At 34.7% G+C, this 25,594-nt stretch overlaps 1 protein-coding gene across 2 annotated transcripts in view; it reads right to left on the reverse strand.

The window, feature by feature from the left end:
* Positions 1–229: 229 nt before the first annotated feature.
* Positions 230–25,594, reverse strand: part of LOC100872459 (uncharacterized) — a 147,582-nt gene continuing 122,217 nt past the window's right edge. For both annotated transcript variants that reach the window (XM_086903938.1, XM_086903939.1), the window contains 8 exons: positions 7,513–7,706; positions 6,546–6,725; positions 5,349–5,674; positions 4,986–5,146; positions 4,006–4,575; positions 2,376–2,548; positions 1,919–2,068; positions 230–1,660 (listed from right to left, as the gene is read on the reverse strand). In XM_086903938.1, the coding sequence (XP_086760064.1) occupies positions 1,541–1,660; positions 1,919–2,068; positions 2,376–2,548; positions 4,006–4,575; positions 4,986–5,146; positions 5,349–5,674; positions 6,546–6,725; positions 7,513–7,706 (1,874 nt within the window). In that variant the 3' untranslated portion in view covers positions 230–1,540. The remainder of the gene's footprint in view (positions 1,661–1,918; positions 2,069–2,375; positions 2,549–4,005; positions 4,576–4,985; positions 5,147–5,348; positions 5,675–6,545; positions 6,726–7,512; positions 7,707–25,594) is intronic.

Here is a 25,594-nt window from a genome sequence, read left to right on the forward strand (position 1 = left end):
TTTTTTATTAATTTTCCTATATGGTATTATATTTTCTATGTTTTTTTGATTAATTCTTTGATTATCAAATTCGATTTATTATTTTTTTTTGTTTTATTGCTTTCATTAAAATTTTGAAAAATTTTAATCACTTTTGTTTTATTAGACATTATATGTAAATATGTAGACATTGATTGAAGAAATTTTATATACAATTAAAGGAATATTTTGTTATTAATTGGAATACTTATTTATAGAATTTTATTTTATTAACACATTTATTGTTTTTTTTTTTTTTTTTTTTTTTTTCAAAAAGATTATCACGATGAATCACATTGTAAACACTTTTCTTGAAATTCAAGAAAGTTTTCATTCAATTACAGCGGACAATCGTTGGATTGTCAAGAAGCAATTTATGTCGTGTTGACGAATTTGTTAACTTTTAATGGATGTAGGATTCGAAACCGTGCATTTTAATCTTTTCAGTGAAATTTTAATTATCATACTAAATTTTTAAATCACAAGACTTTCGAATTTCAATTTTACTCATTTAAAAATTTATATTTAAAGGCTTTCCCCTAACGAATTTTAAAAACATATATTTATTTTGCCTAGGAAATTGATAGCAACAAGAATTTCTCATTATAAATTTAATTCAGTCTAATTTCTACAATCAAATTTCAACATAGATATTCTTCATGATATTAAAATACCTTTGATTAAAATTTAAAATATTTGTAAATAGTATCTTTGAGATATTCATACAAGTTAGATATAATATAAACTTTTTACAATTATACATTGAATGTTTTATGGTTTCAAATCCTCTAAAAGATAGAGAGGTTTGCTCAGAGGGAAAATTTATAAAAATATTAATGTTTTTACAACCGATAATATATCTATGTATACTCAAATATGAGATTTATAATTTTTAAGAAATTACGTAAAAATAAAGAGCATCATATTTCCGCATTTATTGAATAAATATCTATATGGCAAACAACTATCATTCATATATACCTTCGCCATTTTCTATTTTTTAAAGCAGTCTTATTACTTTACTTCAAACGAACTCTAAAAAAGCTCGTTTCAATAAACCGCATTGGATATTTTTATCTTATCTACATCAATAATGTAATTTTTGAAATATACAATAATTAAATTTAAGTATTAGATGGAGTGTTATAACGAATGCAATTACATTGATTAATTATGCGCTAATCGCATGAATTGCATTCTTTTTGAAAAAGTAATCATGTCTAAGGCTTCGATTCTCGTATATTATATTTACAATTGTATTCACAGCAGCAACATTTATATATGTATATTGCACTCGATCAACATATCGATTCCATTTATAAATAGTTAACGCATAAATTGTCTTTTAATAAGCTAATAAAATTCATATTGAAAACGAAGAACGAAGAATTGACCTATATCGTAACATTTCGTTCGTAAATTGGATGTTAGTTTTGAAGAAACATGATATCGTGATGGACGTGAAAGTTTTTTTTTTTCATTTTTGTTCAATAATCAAGTTCTTCAATTAACCTGATTAACGTCACGTTACGTTTTCTCGTTTGCTTCGTCTCATCACTGTAATACCTATTGAACCTCTTATTTTTCGTAACAGATCTATTATATCAGCTGTCGTCATGTGCTCAACACTTTCATCATTTACCTGAAACAAAAATAATAAATAATGATATTTTAAGAATATTTTAAGAACAGTTTTTTATTTAAAAATTTTTAACCATGTTATTTTCTTTTTTTTTTATTCTAATTTAATTGAAATAATTTCGAAATTACATTTTATAAAAATATTTCATAAAAAGTAATAAGAACAAGACACTCTATGATCTCTATGTGTGCGTATTCTTACATTTGAAAGAAGAAAAATTAAAATAGGAAAAGAAATGACAATTAGGAATGGAATTACCATCATAAGCACATCTCCTTGTTTTAGTCTTCCATCCTTAGCTGCAACACTATCAGGATGTACCACCGATATAACTGTACGGTTTCCTTCGGGTTGTAAGCTGAATCCCAATCGACTATTCCAACCACGTGTCAGCTCTACCATGAACACCTTTTATAATAATAATTTATTAAGTTTTTCCAACTTTTGTTACAAATAGAAATTTATTAATTCGAATGTTTATCATTTGAAAAATTTCACAAATTCTTCAATCTTTTCTTTACACATTAAAGAGTAATAGTAATTTTAATTTTTTTTCTATTAATAATAACATTCTCAAATCAAAGCGTTTTTATCATTCGTATTTTATTTAATTATTTTTCTTGAATTCCTTATTTATCCAACAATTGCTTTTCAAATGATATTCAAATGATTGGAATTAGGAATTAAACTATAATTCGTTAAACGAAAATCTCACCTCGATTCCTTGTTCAAGATTTTTATTAAGGGCAGCTGAATCTGTGGTGTCTTTCCCGGTCTTCTCCTCTCCATTTTTAGTTTTATCTATTCCATCATCTGGGGCGAACATCACGCCTTTCCACTTCAACAAACCCTTGCTACCACCCGGATCTTCTACTCCTAAGATTTTCCCTGTGCGGTACATAAAATTAAATCACAATGTATGATATAAAGTTTGTATCAGGCAGTTCATTTTCAGTATCGGTTATGATTGCGCAAACTATTATTTAATTATTTTAGTTATGAATATGAAATTAATCGATCGTTATTCTATTTATCTATTTTTTTTACAGAATTTTTATCTCGACAATTGTGAAAAATAATATATGAAAAAAATATGTAAATATATTCGCGGCAACAATTCACAATACAAATAAATAAAGACAAATTATATAACAGAGACGTATAGTTTTTACGTTAATTATAATATACGATATAATTTCACGCCAGTTTTTATCACGAGTAGAATTATAACGTATGTATTAAGAGTTATTGATTATTTTTATATACGATAAAAAAGATTAGATAATAAGATTTATTTTATTGCGATATATTTTGAGATCGAATAAAGGTATTATATATTATTTAATGAACTGGTCGTGTACAAGAAACTTAACTGACTGTTGTGCGCAAAATCAAGGTGACAACTCGATATGCATAATGGTAACAAGATATACACGTTCGCACGCTACAAAAAGATAAGATAACGAAATGTTACTCGTTTCACGTTGATATATTTTTTTTTTTTTTTCGTTTAAAGTAGCGTGATTTACTTTCTTCTTCATTCTTATCAAATTCGATATTCTTAAATATTAAATTTAATCAAGTTATCGTTATTTGGTGAATGTTTCGGAATAAATTCGTAGAAGTATAATTAAAAATATAATAAGAAAAAATTAATACGTGCGCGAGTTATACCTATTAAAAAATTTATATCGATATTTAAATAACAGACAATTTTTCATTTAACTAGCTAGTTAAATGTATCAATTCATTCATCTGTATTAAAAAACTAAAACTACAGGATAAATTTTGTTCGCGTAATAATTTGTTTGTAGAGAAAAATTACCCAAAAATTTAAATGGACTATTATATTAATTTGAAGATTATGAAGAAAGACTACTTGCTCTCATCAGAAAATATTCATCCCTCGCCAATCTCGTCTTAATTTAAACTTAACGTACATTTCGAACGAAAATCAATCCAATATCCCAGAAATCAATATCACTGACTCCCCATTCCAAATCGAATCAATTCTAACCCTAATCCTTTTAACCCGAAACAAATTCCCCTTAACAAACCGAAGCGTAACAACTTTTCTTCCAGCCAACTCTAACGAAATTAAACCCCCCTCCTCCCGAAAAAACAAAATACCACCACGATAATGCCTCGTATCCCGACCGAAATTTCGCCTTGCGCATTATTCCTCTTGCATCGAAGCAATTCCCCATACAGACTCTGTCTCCGCAATTTCAATAATCCCCTATGACCACGGGTCCCCTGAGTGGTCAGGATTCAAGGCATCAACGTTCGCGCCACTAAAAGTGAAGCCACTAGAAATTCGCCGAAGTAGTGAAATATCGATGAACCTGGTATGTCCTGGTCGCTCGAGTGGGTGGCCTTGTTTTTCGTCACGGCTGCGTCTATGCCGGCGCCGCAGGCTGGATTGGCGCTTTGATAAGCGGGATTCTTGTAACTGAACGCGGCGTTGCTCGAGCTGCTCGTCGAGGAGAGGAGCGGCGGCATCGAGGCCGGCTCCGAGGGTAGATCGTTGTCGTGCTCGTTGCTGGACAACACGGACGAGGGCTCGATCCTCTCGTAATCGCCGTCCGACGCGGTGCTGGTGCGTAGCTCGTCCTCGATGATGATCGCGTCACCGACACCGGGATAATCGAGATCGGAGTCCAGGTTGCAGAACTGAAAGTGAGGCTTCCCCTGGGGCGCGGACAAGTCGAGGAAGCTCGGCCGTGCCGGTGTCTTGGAGGAATCGCTCGAGTCGCAGACGTCGTACAGGGGTGGCGGATCGATTATGTCAGTTCCAGGTGTATTTGGCTGGGAATTCGTTATCTGAGTCCTGATCGAGCACTGGTCGGAATCGGATGTCTCCGCCTGGCTGGCCGTCGATGTCGTGTGCACGCTCGGATGCTTCTCCACAGTTTCTGCAACGATGGATATCGTCTCTCTTAGACCATGTTTTTTCAGTTATTGGATGGAGTCGATCAGATGGACCGACCTCTCTTTTCTCTATTTTTTTCCTTTTTTTTTTTTTATGCTGATGAACACCGCCTTTGCACAAGGTATATTTAGCTTTCGTTTATTCGAAGCGGGACGAGCTTTGACATGGCTTTTAGTTTTACCGGATTGAGATTATTTTACGATGAATTTTTGCCCCGGAGAGACGTGCACCATTCGATACTTGAAAAAGAGTTTTAATAATAATCTTCGTTCAACGAAAGGAAACAAAGTATGAGAGACGATTAAAAAACTCGAATATTTTAATTGATGATAAGAATTTTCGTTAACAATAATTTCGTTCGTCCCATCCTTTCCTCCAAAAATAACGTATTACCTTGATCATGATCGGCAGTAGGAGTGCGCGTAGCGAGACGACGTAGCCTTCTCGGAGAGTTGCAAGATGTTCCGGACGATTGTTTGCAACTAGACCCGCTCGATGTACCCGGTGACAATTTTCGAACCGCCAGATCGCACAGCATGTCTACGGCCTCTTGTCTGCAAATCGTTCACCAATCTTATTTATCAACAATTTTAACGAGATGAAGATTCAGCGAGTAGAAAGAATTTATCAAGAATTTCGAAAAATCAATTTGTCGAAAATTCTTCGAAATTGTTCGAAGAAAGAGCGAGGCAAGAATCGAATTGACGAGACAAATTTCCTCCTCCCAACGAAGGTTCAAGTAAGTTAAGTGTATACCTCAAACTGGTACGTGGTGGACGGAGTGGGTGATCGGGCTCGGTCGGTGAAAGAGCGGAGACAGGGGTTTGCGCGAGATCCCTGTACAGTCGTAATCTCACGGTCGGGCCACATTGTCGCAGCAATTGGACAGCCTCTTCGTGGCTCATGGGCGACAACGGTGCACCGTCCACGGCCACTATCTTGTCCCCGGGCCGGATTCGTCCGTCGCTCAACGCCGGCTCGCGCACCAACGCCCTCACGTAATGGCCAAGCGCGCTGCTATCCGCCTTCCTCAGAGTGAAACCCAGACTGCCACCGACCTTTGTCATTTCTATGTCGAATTCCTGGCAGGGAGAGGGTTTAACGAAAGAGAGTTTAGTTCGTTTAATCCCCCCTTCTGTGGCGAATCGTTCGGGATTAGCGCTTCCCTCGTGCGGAAATGAAAGAGCAAGGTATGGAAATTCGGAAATGAGAATTTTGTTGAAACTTTCCCGACAAGGATTTCCTTATTTTCCAATATTTGGAAAAGAAACGAAATTAAAATTGCGCGTTTAAAATACAATTGGACGCGTGCATATTTTTGCGCGTGCTTGGTTGAAATGGAAAATTATTAAATTTGGATTTGGGAAATTAAAGGAAAAATGGTATATTTTACATTATTATGATTAAATACGTGTAACGAGAAAAAAAGTTATATATAAATTGCTTCGTAATACGATTTTTCGTCCGATTCATATTCGTTCGTGTGTTCGATGTAGGAACACGAGGGATTTATTATAAATGCATCGGAAAACCGTGTATACCCCTCGGAAATACCTCGAAATCTAAATTGTAAACGAACTTTGATCGAATTTCGTATTCCTCTTAGGGAGAGAGGGGAAGTTTCTAGTAACAGATAGCATATTCGTTTTGTTCATTTTGTACGACATGGATGACAGGAATGAACAGAGAATTTTTCGCTAATCGTCGAATACGTTTGAAACATTGGAAAGAGGCACGAGAAGAAAGAGGGAGAATCTTGCAAAAGGGAGAATAAATTGAATTATGTTGTTATTATTCTCGTTTGATAATAATAACGGCGGTGATATTTTAACGATATAAGATATCGCGCATCGATTTCAATCTCTCGTTTTAAAAGGAGTGGAAAATTGTGGTGCATGATTCACTGGTGCAGGAAATTCGGCTATCTAGGATTTCCTGATAAAAGTTACTTACGCCGCAGGGTTCGATTTGAAGGGGTGGCAGAGGATTGAGTATTCGCAATGGTGGTGGTGGTTCACGCCTTGCTGGGGGTGGCGGTGGTGCACCCGGTGGTGTGACGCTCATATCACCCGGAAGTCGGGACACCACTAACTCGACAGTGCTGGGCGTCGTTCGTAGAACTTCGAGGGCCTCCTGCAACAAGTTGCAGATAAAATTAACAATTTTCTCCTATCTCCGCCCAGATTCATAACCACAACATGAAAAAGATATTTATATTTATATAACTTCGCTACGATAATAAATTATCAAAATTTAATAATAATCTTTCAACAACAATTTCTTTTCTTAATTTCTCTCTCTTTTTTTTACTTTTAGACGAAAAGATGAAAATTACGTAATTTTAATACCATCTTTTTTTAAACGCCTCACGTTTCCTAGAAACGTGATACATTCAAACATACAATATAATACCTAAGAATTCTCTGTTTTTTAGTAGCGTATAGAATATGATGAGCTTTGCACGTGGCACGGCCCATCCCACTTATTCTCACCGCTTAACGCGATGAGCTGGCTGCGACAAAATAGCGATTACTATAGCTTTAGATGGGAGCCACGGGTTTGTCTTCTCGTAGCTCTTACGAGATTTGCATTTGATTAGCATAATGCAGCTACGTCCGGAGTAAAGATCGAGTTGCCTATCTTACGCGCAGTTGCTCCCCCGAGATGCGATATCAGTTTAATATTGCGGCCCTCGGACGCGTGAGATAACCCATTAATTATTAACCTCGAAATCTTATGCACGAACTTGTGTTCGACAATTTAATAATTCGATTCGAAATGGAATGCACGATATAAGGACGAATATGAGTTTCGACACCACGCCATTGTTCGACAACTTTTTTTAATTTAATTGATTTAGGAAAAATTCAAAAAAAAGTAGAGAAATTCGTTAACGCTGTATATATGGTGATTTGCTTACGTAGTTGGTGAGACCGGTTAAAGGAATCCCATTGGCAGCCAAAAGTATATCGCCAGGTTGAAGTTTGTTGGATAAGGCTGCAGGTTGTTGAGGAAACAGTCTTTTTACCCTAACAGGGCCGGCAGTCCCACCGCCGGAAACGCTTAAGCCAAGTCCTCGGCTGCTTTTCTGCAATGTCACTCGGAACGTGCTCTCTGAAAATCATACAAAGTGCCGTTTAATTCCAAAGCAACTGCTTCAAACTGCTTTTTTTCTTCTTTTTTAAAATGTCCGAGGAGAAAATCTGCTTCGAATTAACGACCAGGATTATAACGAAGTTATAATTGCTGTCTTTCGAACGGATGGATGTATCCTTAGATTTGAATGAAATACAGTTTATGCATTTCATCGTAGTCTAAAATAAAGTAAATTTCTAACCTGAACAAATATCGCGATTAATTTAAATTCAATTTTGTTAATTATTCCAAAATTTTTAAACGAATGATTTAAATAATAATAATTTTTGGTTAATTACCGATTTAAACACCGTCCTCAATATTCACGTATAATCAAATTTAATCAAAATATATTTATCAATATGCTTAAATACCTTCGATATTCTTCTTAAACGGAGAGGACATATGTCAATTTTTGAACGATTTCACCTGGAACAAATTCACGAAAAACACGGATCGAACGTTTCGTTTCGCGCTACACCATACTTCGACCAGTTTATTTCCATCGAATGGGTACAAAGAGAGCAAACGAAAAAGCGAATGAATCGTTCGTTTACACTGCAAAGACAGAGCATGCCGTTCCGTAAATATTTATATCGCGAACAAGAGGAAGGAGCACACCGGTTCTTTTTTACCTGTGCCCGGTCTACATTCCCCAAAATTGTAGTCCGTTTGTAATTTACGATCCTCTAGCCTCTCTGACGCATGACCTAATATTTGGAATTGGCCTGGAACTCGAACAATTATTTTCCATCTCTCTCGTCCGTGCAATCTCGCTTCTATGCACCGAGCCTTGAATATTTCACTTGTTATAACGACTTTTACGAAGGCCCGATTGGTCATAATTTCCACCATGAAATATGAAAATTTTGAAATCCATTTGAAATTTTTCAAGTATCTAGAAAGAAGCAATGATTATTTTACATCTTTCTGATGTAAATTTTCTCGTCGAGGAAAATTTTAGGTTCGGGATAGAGATTTATAATTTTTTTAAAGAAAGATTTTAAAATTTATAAGAATTTGGGGCTAAAGAAAAAAAAAAAATGGAGATATTATATAAAGATACGAATGTGATACGCAAATATTTTTGCAAACGTTGTTTTTGAACTTGTGTAAATATATCTGGTATTGAGTATTGAAAAAAGTGTATCTTCGAAAAAGATTGTATTCGTCAAATATATATACCGTATATCATGAAATAGCTCGCTTCAATTTTTCCTATATATAGAAGTTTTTGTTAACAGAGATCTATGTAACGCATACATTCTAATAGATTTTTATTTACCTACCACGCCTCTCTTTTTTTTTCCCCTCTAGAACAGAACAGGAAACAAAAATCAAACTGAGTAAACTTGAAAAACACAATGACAAATATGATGATACGACATTTTTAACAAAACAATTTTATTCGATTCCCAAATAAAAATATCTATATATCATCATCAAAATAAATACATTTTCCATCTTCGATCCGCAAACCCAACCGATACCGATAATTATCGTCTCATGAACATCCATCATCTTTTACTTTCGTGAAAGACAGATCGATAAAATTGATCGCGGCTTTCAACCGCTTTCGATCTCTCTTTTTCCCTCCTTTTTTTCCCTTTTTTTTTTTTTTTCCGACCATAAACTTAGCACCAGTTCGAAATGACTCGCCTTTTACCGGATATTGACCCGATCCGGACGACATATCGCGCGTATTGTTCACTTTGTTCCCCATTCAGATCGGTTCCCCTCTCAACGGGTAATTTACGTTTGTCACGTTTATTGTCCGGGATCGCGCAGTGACGATCCCCCACCGAAAGAGCATCGGCCATTGTTCGCCCATCGTTTCGAAATCGTGGATATCCCGAACGACTGATCATCCTCTCGAAACGTTTCACAGCGGCCAAGTTTAAGAAATCGATATCCGAACGATTTACGGCTCGCCATCTGTCATTATCGCCGGTTACGGAGGGGAGAGGGGAGTGAGAGAAAATTCGAATGCGGAACATTTGGACCGGTTTAATCGCGTGTTCGTGGAAAGGAAAGGAAAAAAAAGATAAAAATTAGAATTGGTCTCGGGTTCTCGAGCTTGCAGAAATTGGAATTGTATTGAAATAGGAAGAGGGTAGAATCGGAGAGAATGGGAAAAGTAAAGGTATTTCACGGTGATAAAAGTTTATTAAACGACGTTTGTGTATCGTTTCCTTTTTAAATATACGCAATCGTGATGAACGAATGAAAAGCCTTTTTAATCAATAAAATTATAACTCAATGATCCTCGTTATTACGATATTTTACATTTGTGTTTAAACGATGGTAAAGAAAGTGGTGATATAACGATTCGATTGATTCGACGTTATTTTATAAAAAAAAAAAAAAAAAAAAAGGAACGAAGGAGATTTGTACGTATCGATAACGATAGCGACGAAGCTTTTTGAAGAAGCGAGTGCAAACAAATTTTTTTGATTTCCCTCTGTCGCGGATAACACGTTAAATGAAAACGTGGGAAAATTGTGTTCGATAATATGTGCATCGTCGTTCGAAAATTTAACAGATTTGCGGGAATTTAATCGGGTGGGAAATCCTCAAGCGTGAAGAATCCGCACGTAACGTCAAATTGCGTTTTATTCCGGTGAACTATCTCATTTTAATACCACGGATTTTCGTAGTTTCAGAATTTCGGCCGAAAACGTTCGTTTTATCGCCGGCTAGATTGTTTGGAAGTAATGGAGTGGATGGTTTTGTCGGCGTTTGATAAACGCCTCGTAAAATTCAACCGTGGTATCCCGCACGTTGCATCGTTATTGCTGCTAATATCATTGCTAATATCGTTTAAATAGAAACTTGGCTGCTTGATAACGTAGCGTGGGCTGGACAATCGTGATCATTCGTTGAATCGCGCTACATGATTTTATTCGAAATTAATTTTTTTTTTTTTTTTTGGATTATGAAATTTTATTCTTTAAAAAAGAAGAAAACGAATTTGTAATTTATACTCATGTAATTGATAATCGGTTGTTTCATATCGTAAAAAACACGATCGTGACTCGTGTTAAGAAATTTGTCAGGTAGAATGAAAAACATCCAATGTTCGTCCACGCTTAAAGGAACAACGTGTAATATTAATGGAATGGAAACGGACGAAGAAGAGAACGCGTAAGTCCAGTTCAAGAAGATTAATGTTCTTTTTTTTCCTTTTCACTTTTGAATTTATTATTCGCGGTAACTTAACTCCCCTAATGAATTTCCTGTTGGAGAATTTTTTTAAACTTTATTAGAAGAAAAATTTTAAATAAGAATGCTCGAAGATATATAATTTTAAGACGATCGATCTCAAATTACATCGATATTATATGCAAAATAATAGATATTGCTTAAAAATATTAATTTGCATTTTATTTTGCAATTTTATACTTTGAAAAAAAAGAAAAAAAGAATTTTATAGGTAACTTAGGCATGAAACATTGTATTATACCGAACTATATACGTTATCAGAATTTCATATCTGCGAAATTAATAATATCGCATCTTTTGCATCAACGGTAATTACCCCAATTATTTAATAATAATTTTATACTTAAATTGGGCATGGTGAGCATGTGTGCGTTATCGAATACGTTTAATTTGCATATTTGCAAAACCATTTAACGTTCAAAACAAAAACAATTTAGCGAAAGATTCAAAGGTTTAAAATTTTTTCTTCACGATCATTAATTATTATTTATTTTATTCTTTTGAAAAATTATAATTAATGGCCATGACTTATGCCACAAAATATTTTCTTATATATCTACTTTACAATTTTGATAATAAGAAAAAAAAAAAAAACTTACCGATACGTGAAATAGCGTGAACATACCGTGTAATAAAAATACACAAATGGACTGAATGTAACGCAATCTATATATGCATGCAATTGCCAAATTGCTAATTCCAGCAAGCTCTCGAAATTCTGGTAAAGCGTGAGTACTAATTTAAGCAATCCTATCTGCAGTTAAAGAGAAATCCAAGGCTCAACCGTTAAATAGAAAAACCCAGAGCCAAAAACGAAATAGCATAAAGTATCCGGTCAAAATTTATGATCCATGAGTTTGAGAGGTATGGTTGAACTCGTATTAATTTAATTTTTTATTCACCTTTGATGAGAGGAATCGAAGAGTATCCGTTTTTCAATCCCATTCATTTTCTCTTTGTTTGTCAATCGATCAATTTTAATTAGACGATTATATTAATTACCCCTTTTAATCGTTTGCTAATTTTATTTCGCGCAATATTTTTTTTTTTTCCCCCCGATTTCGTTTCAGAGTTATTCATTAATTCACGGATATTATTTTTATTATTCGTTTATTAATATTTATATCACTATTGCTCGTTTAATCACAGTTTTATTGTACTTTGAATGCACTTGGCTAAAAGCGAGGAAATTCATTAATATGTATAATGTTATATACAACGAAAATATTCGCTCTCTGAAGTATTTATTTGAGACTCGTGTGCATAAATGTATTTCATTACATGAAAAATCAAATTTTCCCGCGTTAATGAATATAACATTTTAATAAAAAAAAAAAAAATGATGCGCGCATTTAATATGGCGGGCGATGTTTTCCGTGATATTTATTAATTCATATTTTACCCGAAAATATATCTTCTACCCATAATGATATGTTAATATTTCATTGTTAAAAAGAAAAAGTTATTAAAATAATACTAAATCTTATTCAAAACTTTTTATGTCCATTTTTATACAAGTTTCCTTATTGCAGTGAAATTTTTTTCAAGATTTATTTAAATCCTTCATCTTTTTTCTTCTTCTTTTTTTTTTTAAATATAGCTTTCTTGCATATTTAATAATCATTTTAACTGTTTTACAATGAAGTCCACTTGATACTTCCCACGGCGGCTTAGATAAGATTTAACAGAAAATTCTCTCCTCTTTTTTTTTCTTGTGACCCATATTTCCGCATATCGATTTATTCTACTAACTCATTCTTTCTTATCAAATCAAACATTGATCCTAGATTATACACTTTTCATACGCGCGTGTATTTCTACATTTTCCTCTTCAATTCTATCCATCTATCCCAATATCACAATTCGACGAACGATCATAATCCAGGTCATAAACATAACCTCACTCGAATTCATTCCGCTCTTCTATTTTAATATAACTTCAAATATTTTTTTATACTGCTTATACTTTTATACGTATATTCCCTTTTTCCACTTCAATCTCACCTACAACAATTCGGCAAACAACAATAATCCACAAACATAACCTCGCTCGAATTCATTTCGTTGGCAGCGGTCAATTATTCGAAAGATCGCGACCACGACGCGACACGAGGAACGATCGCGCTCCTATTTCCTGTGATTTCAAGTGTTGGCAATATCCGTGATAGCTCGAATCTCGTGCAAAGTGGTTATTAGCTCCTCCTTGCTTTGATACCGTTCCACTCGACAGACGTTTCGATTTAGTTTCGAGATTAGATCCGTTCTGTTTGCAGATCATGTATGAACAACTATCGATGACAGTCGAAGATCCTCCTCGAAGATCCTCCGTGTTTTACTCGTCGATCAACGGATAATTAAACGGAGCTCTTTGAAAGATTGATTTGCGTCGCGTGGATGGGTGGCGGATCTTGCGCTTTACTATACCGTGTCGAGTATGGAATATAGAGTTTGTCGATTGTCCATAGTTTCGACACTTTGATAACGGGATTATAACGCGATACCGACTAAACTGGTATCTTGGCATCATCTGGGCTTCCAGCGAATCGATACACCTGTTGTTGTGATTAATTGAGAATATCGTTTATCTCTAAGCGTTCGAATCAATAGTTAGAAGGTGTGTTCCAGATTTATGTTGTATAAATAATGTTTCGTGCTTGGTTCGATTGGATTTTAATCTTATTAGCGTAATCCTGATATTCATTAGTTCTCTGTCTCTCGCGCCTTTGACCGTAATTTTGATTTAATATATTATTAATAGATAGATGGATCGGGCAAATATCTTATAAATGTGTTACGTATTTATATAATAAAGTATCGTTCGATAAAATTAACCTACAAAATTTTTTCATTTTTTAAATTTTTAATCAGAATCTTTTTTAAATTCATACATCTGGAAAATAATTAATGAATTATCAGCCAATAAAAGTGTCTAAAGTATCTTTCAAATATAATGCAAAGAGAGACTTTTAATATTCCTGTCTCGCAACTCCTGTTTTCACAACTCGCAAAATATCTTTTCGCAAGTAAAAAGATTTTATCCGCCTGTATCGAAAGTTGCCGTCGAGTTCGAGCAGAATTACGTACGTATATCTGGCGATAAGCCTGGCCGCTGTTGCTTTTCCCGTTTTCCGGAAACGAAGATGCATGTCTCCCCTCGTCCCACGAATTTATCTCGCCCTCGATTTATTGCGTAATCCTCCGGTGCACTTGCTTATCGTGACGAAACTGGCAACGAGACGTTTTTCTATTTATCCAGCAGGGCACAACAGATTCGATTGGACGTGCGATCGTAAATATGGGCAGAAGTGGACGGCATCGAGTTATTTTCAAAGTAATTTCGAAAGCTGTGATGGCCGTCGAACGGTGATAAATAATTTACGATGCGAGTAAAAGTAAAATCAACTGTCGAAGCTGTGTGAATATTCGAGTCGCGGATTGGTATTATTTTAAAATTATGTGTCTATATATATGTGTGTGTGTGTGTATGTGTGATATTTTAAAGGTATTATTTTAAAGATATATTTTTAAAGGTATATAGAATACATTGTTTTCGTTTGATCTTTGATATCGAGCGATTTGTCGAACGATGATATGAAACGTTCGGTTTTTCATAGAAAATATTTTCGAGAGGAAATATTCGATAATTTTTGTACAAGGACTACGTGGAATTTTTAAGAAAGCGAAAAATGTGAACTGGATATCGGATTGTAAGGAGTAGGAACAATTTTACGAATGGATTTATAAGAATTTTTAGTTTAATATCAGGAAGGAATTAAGGAATTAAGGAACGGAAGTGAAAACTTGGAGGAACAATTTTCAAGTAATGCCTGTAGGAATATTAACTTTGCATTAATTGGAAAATTAATCGGAGATTGGAAACTAATATAATGAAGTAAGTAATTTCGAAGTTCGTGGCGGAAACTTTGTCTTTTGTGAAAAATAAATCGTAGACGTGGAAATTAGAAGGGATAAAAATTTATCTTGGTCCGGGAAATCTTGTAATTCGTGAAATTTATTTTTAATGGAACTTGTGTGAAACGTAATTAAAATTTTCGTTTTAAGTGGAGCCAGATTAAATTATATTCTTCGTGAACACGTTAATCTCTGGATAATACTAGAAATAATCATTTTCTCTTTTCTCCCGGTTGAGAATAATACGAGTATAAAATCAAGCAAAGTATTGCTTACGACCATACGTAAATCAGAATTTGTACTCTCGATATTAGAAATATTAATATTTACCAATTTTTTTTTTAAAAATTTCGTTTAATAAAGCAACTATTATTATCGTGTATCCATTCATTGAGAAAATTAAACTTGTCGATTTCTATTATCCTCGATCGAGAACTTCTCTTTTCAAAAAGATCTCTTTTCCCAAGTAGGTAAAGAAACCGGTCGCTTTTCACCATCGTCCGCGTAATTCCATCTAGTCGATACATTACGTTACACAACAAGAAACTGTTGTTAAAGTGGCGAGGGTTTTTCTGCACAAGTTGGTCCATTCGTTCCAAGTTCTGGGATATGAAAAAGAACGCGGGGGTGTTAAAGTCCGATAACACTCTGTAACCGAATTATGAGTTGTTCAGTGAAAACCGTACTCGAAATACCTTACGACTTAATTCAATAGTTCGATATTAGTTTCCATGCGACCAATTTAAACTTTTCACGTCACATTTTCGTCTTTGAGCAAAATGTTTCCATTTGGATCATAATTAATCGCAATATTTTGTTTAGATCGAAAATTATTTATATTCTGTAATTAATTACCAATTTGATCGAAAAATCTTAATTTATGCATTACATTATTAATAATATTAATTCATCAAAATATCCCTTAAATATGATCCGTTGTTAACGCGCAATACTCGATGAATTTTTTCCAGGAGGAAGGAGATAATCTTATGGAGAAAAAGTCTGTGGATTAAACGAGCTGCAATTTTCCAGTTTTCTGATTATATTCCGCTCCAATGGCGGATTAAATTAACCATCGTATTAATAAATCCATCTGAATTTATATTTCGATTCGGTGAACGCCTCTTGAACACGCGATCGTTATACGCGTTATTATTTTCGAGCAAAAATGAGGCGAACAAACGATAAAAATCGTTCAATCGCTCGTGTTACAAAATTATAAAAGGTTTTACACCAGGTAAATATCAATCTTTTATTTTTACCTTTTTTTCTCCTATCTACGCACACGTCGAACGTCAATTGCTCAACAATTGGAAAAAATTTCGCTGAAACGACGAGGTTCAAAAAAAAAAAAAAAAAGAAAAGGGTCGTCGACCGACATTTGGTTCACTAAACCATCGATCCAATACCATCGATAACACATCGCGAGCGACGTAAGTAGGTATCACGCTCAAGTCGGTGATTAATGATGCACGATCCTTAAGGGATCGACTTGCGATCTAAAGGAATTTACAGCGTGAGGTAAATGACTTGGAAATATGTGTCTCATCAACAATCCATAGTATGCTTCATAACGTTCTTCCAAACATCATTTAATGATTTATTTATTCAAAATGATATTGTATTATTACATTTTATTACGATATCCATTCTTTAATGAAAATTATCATTAAGTTAAATCTTTGATTACATATATATTTTTTTGTTTTGCTCAGAGAAATGATTTTCGTTGTAAAAAAATAAAGAATTTGATTAGCAATATGTGGTAGGTTTAAATATTTATACGGTACACGTCACACTGTTCGAATCTTTCCCCATTTTACGTCATGATTTATACATGTAACTTGCGGATGATCGATCGAATATGCGATCGGTTATCAATTTCGTAATGATAACACGGCTGCGAGCGTGGCTACGCATCGCGATTTGTGATTAATGATATCCCTTTCTTTATGCAATTAATCAAACCCATTAAGCCGGCAACGATACTTGAAAACCAATAAAGCGAGAATTTTTATTACACGGACGATCGTTCAAAGTCAACTACTTTTTCGCCTAATTAACTTCATTCAATTTTTGACTCCATTCTGCACGTACGTATTCGATTCGCGAAAAAAGAATCGACCAATTCTCTTGGATGGCACAGTTCACTTTCGAGGCTTAAAAAACAGCTCGTTTCCTTCGTAAAATTGTTATCTTATCTTTCTCTTATTCTAAGAGTTTCATTCGTTTCGTGAATCTCCTTTTTCATATATTATTAAAATCAAGGAGGATCTCGTGAATGAAATCGTTTAAAAATAATTTTCTTATATCTTATGTTTTGTATATATAGATTCTTAAATAAAATTATAATATCGTAAATTTGGTTCAAACTGCAATTGTCAACGGTGCTATTATTCTCAATGGGATATTAAATATCATAAGTACGCGTTGTTGCGTAGGTTGCTATCAGTTCAACCTCTTGCGATTAGAATAGAAGACGAGAGTAATTGTTATCTATCTAGCTTGTTACAGAAATCGGTTTAAATTGAACTATTTTTCGGATCCTTTCCGCTACTTCTAACTAAAAATTCTGTCACCACTTTAAGGAAATGAAAAATGAGACGAAAACACAGTATTAAATTATTTATTTCCTTTACAAAACTGAGCATTAATCCGTTTATTCCGAATATATTAATCACATTTGGAAAATGGTCCCTGGACATTATGATCATTACCGAAAATTAACACTTTAACAAAGCAACGGGTTAATTAGATACACCAGCGATGAGATATAAATATTGGTATCCCAATAACGACATCACCGCAAGTTTTAAATATACCAAACGTGATAACATTTTATTCAAACAATTGACACACCTACATCACATTATTCCATGAAAATTCAACCTCAAATTAGCACGTCATTTTTTCCCATTCCACCCGTTTAACACTAAACCCACCAAATGACAAAAAACATTTGTATCTTAATATAGAAAGAGATTTTAGCTAATTGGATTCGTAAAGTAAACAATACAGAAAGTTGTTGAATATTGAAAAATGGGTTGTATCTACATTATAGAAAAAATCAATAAATCATATACGGCGATACAGTATACAACTTTGTATACAAGAAATTCTAAACGAAATTTTAAAAATTCGATCATTTGACCGCGCCGTGGTAGTTTTAGTGTCAAACGCACGAATCATCATCTCCATTTCCCCCCGTTTCGTTCGACCGGCTCGCTCAATCATCCGTTTCCGTGATGGAAGCCAACAATCATCGTGGAAAAGAGGGGAGGAGGGAAAAGCGGGGAATTCCAGGGAAAAGGGCATTAAGCCATGATAACGCGATCCCCCATTACACCGGGGCCATGAATTACCCCCCTGGCTCGAGGATTGCTCGGTACCTGGAACCCTGTCGTGGCCGACCGGATGTCCGTTTGGCTATTCCGTCGACGTAGGATCCCGATAACAACCTGCTCGGAATTACCAGAATGGCGTGCACCGCCAGCCACGCCATCCAACCGTCCGAAATTCCTCCACGTACGGAACCCTGCCTAAAGGGGGTAAATTAGCCCGCAGGCGGAATAGTAAAATTATTTATGCCACCCTTGCGATTGGTCTATCGCCGGCGAACACGAGTTCCTGTGCTAGACGGTTCTGGAAGGGGAGGATGGTTGATCGACAGAAATGGTTTTTGGTTTTCTTTTTAAATTGAAGGACGGTTTTATGTCTTTCAAAAAGAGTGAGATAAGTTGGAATCGAAATATATTGTTATGTTCTATGAAATTAGGATTATAATTTTTGTCCGTTCGATTAGATGTTTTATTGCAAATTTTTGTTTAATTTATAAAAGGGTTGAATTCTTTTCACGACGGTATTTCGCGATTAGTCCCCAGCGATACCAATCGATAGTTTCCTCTCTCGGATTTAGAAGTTCGCGTGGTTTTATTACGCGGTGGTGGCGGGTTTCATGGTATACGATTGTAAATTAGAACTGTTTCGAGGTTTCTGACATGCAATGCGAGCGGACGTTGACCGAAAATTATAGATTAGCATGCCGCAGAGAATTGTAGGACTGTTACCTCGCTTCTAATAATATGTCATCATATGATATAGTAACCTATATTGAAAACGCGAACCAATTTTGACGAAGTTTTCACCGTTTCAAATATTTTTACGGAAAATAATATCGGAGAATATTATGAAGATTGGAGATAGAATATTTGTCATCGGGGTTATTGGCAATCAAGGCTGTGGTAACTGACTTTGACCAATATGCACGACCGAAGTTTAGGAAATTCTCTACCTTGCGCTATTGCTCACTCGCGCTGCAGGGGGTTGTAAACCGGAAATTATAGTTAATTGGAGGCAGAAACTCGAAGAACGGTTCGGGGATGGAACCGATTATTCTCGATTCCGCTGCCTCGTCCAAAGCCTTTGCACCCCTTCGCGATTATCCTGAAGATAGTCGAGCGGAAGTTTGAAGGAAATGCGAAACTGGAGGAATCTGCGTGCGTGGATGGATTCCATTATCCGTTATCAAATTAAACGAGAAAATTTGCTAGAAAAATTAAATTTTTTAAAACTTTCTGCTCGCCTTCGCAAAACGTTCATCTCAACGTTAAAAATTCAACGCTCGTTTTCATCCAATCTTAAGTTTGTATTCGTCTTTGATTTTTTACGGATGGGAAAATATTTAGATTTAAAAAAAAAAATGGAAGATAGATTTCTATCTAATTCTAATAAGAATACTTATTGGTAAGAAAAATTGTTTTAACACGATTTTCAATCGCGTTGATTTTCCAGTCAATTTCGATTTGAACTTAACAGAAGAAGAGAGAAGATACAATAATAAGAGATATCAAGACAATTTTTAATTCATCTTCGTTTCTTCGACACGGCTCGAATTGTCTGATGAAAACTCAGCGGCCACTTCGAGCACGAAAACCGCGGGAAGGGAAGAAGGAAAGCTCGATCGAATCGCATTTCTAATTCAATTATCGCGGCCGAACGATTCCTCGACTATCGCTTTAGCCGAATTTAGATCTTCTCTCTCATGCTTAATTACTGACCCATTTCGTGCACCAACCCGTGGCTATAATTCATGCAGAGCCAATCAAACTCAGGAAATTTCTATATCCACTCGAACGTAGCTATTCATGAATTATCTCGCAAGAACTTATTACTTGACAATTTTAATTTTAATGATCGTGCATAGTGTCATTTTTTTTTTTTTTTTTTAGTTGTTCTCTTTTGTGCTCCACTTTTGTGCTCAAAGCGTGCGATACTTTTAGAATTTGAAAAAAATAATGAAAAAAATTTCATTGCGAATATACGTATTTCACTCGCAAAGAATAAAATAGATATTTTAAAAATTACTCGCTCGTGTCAATTAGATTATTGATTTATTTCGATCGAACGAGGTAAATCAGAAGAAACATGGTTAAGCGGAGTGGAAAAACAGAGGGGTTGATCGAAAAAATCAGGGAAAATTAGAGGATTCCCGCAAAAGAGAGCAGTGTCACTTCACGAAGGGACAAGTTTAAAAGTTTTCGATAGCCGCCACCGGATCGAAGTTAAATTGATTTCGTGCTCAAAGGAAGTAAACACGAAAAATCACGCGAACGAGAAACGAATCGTTAGTTTCCGCCACTAATAACCATTCTTACGATCGTTTCCTTTTGACAAAGCAACGTTTATATTTATTTAATCGTACTAATAAAACTAGAATAAACCTGACGATTCAAATTGGAAATTTAATTGATAAAACATAATCAGTGGATCAAAATTGTGTAAAAACTCATCAAATTTATCAACATGGATCATTTTAGTACATAACGATAACACATTAAAAAGTGAAATTAACTTTGATTGCTCAAATACTTTTTTGAAAATTAATCGAAAAACTTAATCTTTCTATCATTCTAAAATTTTCATCTCTGTTAAATCTCTCGAAATATCTCAAACGCTCAAACTATCGTTTAAACAATCGCGAAACGAAAAAAGGAACAAAAAAAAAAAAAAATTCAAGAAATAACGAGATCGTAAATGACGAAAAAAAAAAAGAGATCCGCGAACTCGTCTTCGCCACGATCATTCTTCATTTCCATTTCACAACTCGCGAATAATCGAGCACGATCACAAACGCGGTTCTCGTTCTCGTGGTGAACGCGTGGAAAAAATTTTAATGGAACGGTTTCGTTTGTCGGCCGGAGATCGCGAAACGTTTTTCTCGGTCGAATCGGCCCGCAGAGCGATTTATACACTTCCCGCTCGCCACCCACTAATCCTTTTTGGCCTACGTCTCTCCCCCTCTCTTTCTCATTTCACGGCTTGTTTCACGATCGACGAACTGGGGATCCATCGATCTTTGCCAATTCGAAATATGGAAATCAAATGTCGCAATTTCCTGGAATTCAGGGTATGGGAGAGGCAAAGTTGGATTTAAATCGGCGATCGTGCGTCGTCCAATATGTTTTTGATCGGTTTCCACTTGGATACGTGCCATTCGTGCCGGATTCTGTATTCGGCGAGAATAGAAAATACTTTATCTCGTTTGATGAGTATTTTGATTCTGTTAATAACGCGATGCAGTAGATATGTATAATAATAATTTGGATATAATATAATCGAGTTATAATATATATCAAGTATATAACAACTGCGTTACTTGATTTGATTTATATTTAAATATTTATTCGGATATGTCCAATTGTGGATAAAGTTGAAACTGCAGATTCTACGAGAGTAATAAGTAGAAACGACCGAGTTAACCGACGATCGGTCGATGTTTGATCGTTCCGATTCTAGTTAACTGGAGAAGGCTAATTGCTTCCAAACAATCTTGATTACTCGATGATCGTGAACTGTGAAATTGTTAACTCTGATTCCTAACTCCTTGTTTCTGTCTTCTTTTCTTCTCTTCAGAGAGATATTTCTTTTTGCAAATTAAAGAATCAAATTTACAGAGTGGATCGTTAACTATAAATTCCAATGAAATCGTATATTTCCCGGATATTCTAAGTGGCCCGAAACGTTTCAACGATTCTCTCTTTACACGAGTGTGAATGGGGTAATCAATTTTTGAGAACGTAATGTAATATTTCATCGATTGATATCGAATAATGACATTTTATTGGGAATGTCACTTTTATTTCTGAGTGTTTAAAATATGTGAATCGACGTGTTACAAATGAAGTAATTTTTTTCCCAATGATGTATATTATTCGTATATTATCAAGCTTTCGTTCGAGATTGTTTTACTTCGTAATGCAATACCAATCCTGTAATTATTGTAAATAATTATTGGAATAATCATTACACGTTATTATTACTTGTCGGTTGTAATATTTTGTACATTATGTTAATAGATATTTCACATTTATCGAGAACAATAAATAAAATTCATGAATACTTTAAATAAATATTTTTTTTAAATTCATTAGAGAATCGATATTTATCATTTTCATAATCATAATTTAACACGTTAACTTTTACTCGATAAATTAAATTCCCTTTAATAAAATATCCATTGTACATTATTATCAATTGCAATTGCAAATAACTAAGTAAATATTATTTAATCAGATCATAAAATTGTATGTTTCATAAACGAAATTGAACAGAAATAATTATTCTAGTATATGGATCTCCATTACATTTACACGATATAAATTTTATGGGATTATTGCTGTTAAAATTGACGTTATAAAAAAAACTCACGTTCAATCTCAATCAGCAAGATACATGGAAACTTTATTAAAATTTGATTATTCGTTCAAATTGCACAATAAAACTTGGAATGATAAAAAAATCCAATATATATTTATCGATCATACTCAATAAATTGAACGAGTCCTCAAAGTGTTAATCGTTCCATTATTTAATCCATTTTCTTTGTATTGCGCCTAGTTCTCCTATTCCAATGGAGTTATTGAAAAAAATTGCGATATCACGCATACAAAAAAAAAAAAAAAAAAGCAATTCACGTTCTCAATTTCAATTATAAAATTCATAACTTTATAATTTGATTAAAAATTATTCACGGAAATCGCATAAAACAACACTCGAAACTAATTTAAAGCGCATAATAAAAAACCGAGATAAACGAGGGTTCAAAGCCTTAATCGTTCCACCATTTTAATCCATTCCATTCACACTGCGCTTATTCCAATAGAATTCTAACTCTGTTTCAACGGAATTTTATTAGAAAAATTGCGATGTCATACAAAAAAGATAAGTCACGTTCTTAATCTCAATCGTGAAATTCACAATTTTATAATTTGAAAATTCTTTAAATTAAACGACATTCAAAACGCATAATAAAAAACCGAGATGAACGAGGGCTCAAAGTCTTAATCGTTCCACCATTTAATCCATTCCATTCACACTTACTCCAATAGAATTCCAACTCTGTTTCAACGGAATTTTATTAAAAAGATTGAGATGTCATACGAAAAAAAAAAAAAAAAAGAAAAAAAGAAAAAGATAATTCACGTACTCAATCGAAAATTACTCAAATTGCATAAAACGAAAGGGGTTCAACACGCATAATAAAAAACCCAGATAAACAGGGGCTCAAAGTGTTAATCGTTCCACCATTTAATCCATTCCCTTTACACACGCTCTGCACGAAGCTGGTTCAATTACATCAACAACCTCGCGGCGCACGAAGCAATAATTGCCTCATAATAAATCCAGGGGCGGTGCGGTTGATAATTAAACCGAGACGAGGAAAGGAGGGCAGGGGGAGGAAAAATTTGATCGACCTCGATCTCGATCTGGTTATCACGGAATCCGAGGAATGACTTTCATTACTTGTACCCCCTTTTCGGGGGAGGTAACAGGATTTCTAGCAACAATGTTGCTGACGGGATAAATGGGTCAATGGGCGAGGGGAGGGGAGGAAAGCGCGTGCAGAACGTGGAACACGTCGAACTGGCCGAGTTCTTGCTCCTCGGGTAGGTAAGGCAGGTAGGTAAGAAGCACGGATCGATAGGGAATTCTTGACTCAGAAAATTTACAATGTCAGCGGGAGAAGTTTGTGTGGCGAGTGGGTGTCTCGAGTGGGTAAAGGGAGCCATCGCGAGGGTAAGCTACTCCTCGTGGTTTGGCTCGGTTGTCGACCGGCATGCTGAGAAGACACTTGTCACTCCTCTGTTCTATCGGCCGGGGTAGCCGAGATAGGGAGATAAAACGATGGGCGAGGCGTTTCTGTCTCGTCGATTGTGGTGAAAAATATACTTCACAATTCTTTATTATAAACGATATGTAGAAATAAGAAACAAATCTACATGAATATACGAGAAAATTAATTTATATGTATTATTTATACGTATAATTTTTTATTATTATCAAAGGATTTTATTACGTATTTCTTCTCTAGAATTTTTGTTGCGAAAATTTTGGGTTTTGTGGAGAGTGGCGTTTATTGGACAATTTTTGTTTTCGTTCCGAAAGATTCAGAGATATAATATTGACAGTATGATTGACCTATTCTATTTATCTTGTGCAATCGAATCTATTCTATTTTCTTCATAATTATGTTATTAATTAATTAATAATCCCTTAGTATTAAAAGTCTTAATTAATTAATAAATAATTTACAAGGGATAATTTTTCGGATTCAAAAGAAAAATATCAATACAAAAATTAATAAAACACGTTTAAGAATCGATCGACACAGGAATTTATAACATTGCGAAATATCTTTCAACGCTATTCCTTGTCGCGTGTTAACGCGCCAAAGTGATAACACGTTGCCAAATGGATAAAAGCAGGGAAGATGATCCGAGTATTTCGAGTTCGCGTGTTTCGATATGAAAGTCGGCCCGTGAAGATCGTCCTCCACTCGTTTCTATCCCCCAAAGATTGCTATCCGCAAAGTGGATTGCGTTTATGCATTTTCGATCCTGTTCCAATTGAAATTCGCCTCGACGTTCTTACCATCTTGAGCTCGACAGAGATTGTGATTATCACGTTACGAAAAGTGGACGAAAGATTTATCCAAATCAGAATTGTTGAGTTAATTCTTATTTTTATATGACTTATTGAAAATTAAAAATTGAAATTTAACTTTGATTTTTTTTTTCGAATAGTTTTCATTTTTAATGAAAGGCGAGGTTCGAAGATTGCGATTTGAACGTTTTTGAAAAGTTTGGGAACGCAGCAATGCACACGTACGTGCTTCGGGTTTGTCGAGGCGTGCGCGAAATGCGGGAAAGCAGCCGAAAATTCCTCGTTGGTATTCTCACATTCTTGGTTATGCAGAATCTTGAAGAGTGGGTTTGGAGTGGGTTAAGGGACTGAAGGGTTCGTTTGTTTGGCAGATTAGTTGAATTTTTGAAAATGGAGTTAAAAGGGATTTGTGACGACAAAAATTATTGGACTGACAATTTCTCTTGGTCCATTTTTCATACTTGATTTAAACGCTTGAAAGAAAAATATTTTTAATATCTATCTTTAAAAATAATTATCTCATAAAAGTTTATTTCCGATTATTCAGTGGAATAACTTTCAAACTCTTCCAGAATTCCCTCAACGAGAAATTTCTTATTTCTGATCGATCACGTCGATCGATCAAAGAAACGAGAAATAAAACTAGCGCGAAAGTGGACGTTCAAGAGATATCGCTCATCTTTAAAGAACTTAAGATAAATTTTTACACGATAATAGGAATCCAAGAGATAACTTCAACAATTTTCTGAATAAATAGAAAGAAAAAATAAATTCACGATGTGATTATTAAT

The sequence above is a fragment of the Apis florea genome, unplaced genomic scaffold, assembly GCF_048593485.1.
Source record: "Apis florea isolate Af1SG1 unplaced genomic scaffold, ASM4859348v1 contig_2293_pilon, whole genome shotgun sequence".
In the NCBI taxonomy this organism is placed as follows: Eukaryota; Metazoa; Arthropoda; class Insecta; order Hymenoptera; family Apidae; genus Apis; species Apis florea.